The sequence below is a fragment of the Phytophthora infestans genome, genomic scaffold (assembly GCF_000142945.1).
Source record: "Phytophthora infestans T30-4 supercont1.16 genomic scaffold, whole genome shotgun sequence".
Lineage (NCBI taxonomy): Eukaryota > Oomycota > Peronosporomycetes > Peronosporales > Peronosporaceae > Phytophthora > Phytophthora infestans.
Genome location: NW_003303743.1, coordinates 129,154 through 130,039, shown reverse-complemented (window position 1 = coordinate 130,039; position 886 = coordinate 129,154). Strand labels below are relative to the sequence as shown.

The following is an 886-nucleotide window of genomic DNA, read 5'->3' as shown; positions in this document are numbered from 1 at the left end:
ATCTCAGTCGTCGTCACCTCCGTCACTTCCGTCGTCTCCTCAGGCTTGACGTCGGTCACTTCGATCGTCTCCGTGGTCACTTCGGTCACCTCCGTCGTCTCCTCCGTGGTGGCCGGGACTTCCTCGGTCACTTCGACCGTCTCCTCCGTGGTGGCCGGCACTTCCTCGGTCACTTCGACCGTCTCCACGGTGGTCACTTCCGTCACCTCCGTCGTCTCCTCCTCGGTCGTGCCCGCAGTCGGCTTGCGCTTCGGCTTGCGGCTCTTCTTTGACTTGGGCTTCTTGCCCTCCGTCACCTCGGTCTCCTCCACGGTCTCCTCGACAATCTCAGTCGTCGTCACCTCCGTCACTTCCGTCGTCTCCTCAGGCTTGACGTCGGTCACTTCGATCGTCTCCGTGGTCACTTCGGTCACCTCCGTCGTCTCCTCCGTGGTGGCCGGCACTTCCTCGGTCACTTCGACCGTCTCCACGGTGGTCACTTCCGTCACATACATAGTCTCCTCCTCGATCGTGCCCGCAGTCGGCGTGCGCTTCGGCTTGCGGCTCTTCTTTGACTTGGGCTTCTTGCCCTCCGTCACCTCGGTCTCCTCCACGGTCTCCTCGACAATCTCAGTCGTCGTCACCTCCGTCACTTCCGTCGTCTCCTCAGGCTTGACGTCGGTCACTTCGATCGTCTCCGTGGTCACTTCGGTCACCTCCGTCGTCTCCTCCGTGGTGGCCGGCACTTCCTCGGTCACTTCGACCGTCTCCACGGTGGTCACTTCCGTCACCTCCGTCGTCTCCTCCTCGGTCGTGCCCGCAGTCGGCTTGCGCTTCGGCTTGCGGCTCTTCTTTGACTTGGGCAATCGTGCCCTCCGTCACCTCGGTCTCCTCCACGGTCTCCTCG

General features: G+C 62.6%; 1 protein-coding gene across 1 annotated transcript; it reads right to left on the bottom strand.

Moving 5' to 3' along the window:
* Window positions 1-127: 127 nt before the first annotated feature.
* On the bottom strand, window positions 128-494 carry PITG_08658 (uncharacterized protein; the record flags this gene model as incomplete). The annotated part of the gene is made up of 2 exons (XM_002902697.1): window positions 128-160; window positions 207-494. The coding sequence occupies 2 exons, from the start codon at window positions 492-494 to the stop codon at window positions 128-130; spliced, it is 321 nt and encodes a 106-aa protein (XP_002902743.1).
* Between the last annotated feature and the right edge of the window lie 392 nt (window positions 495-886).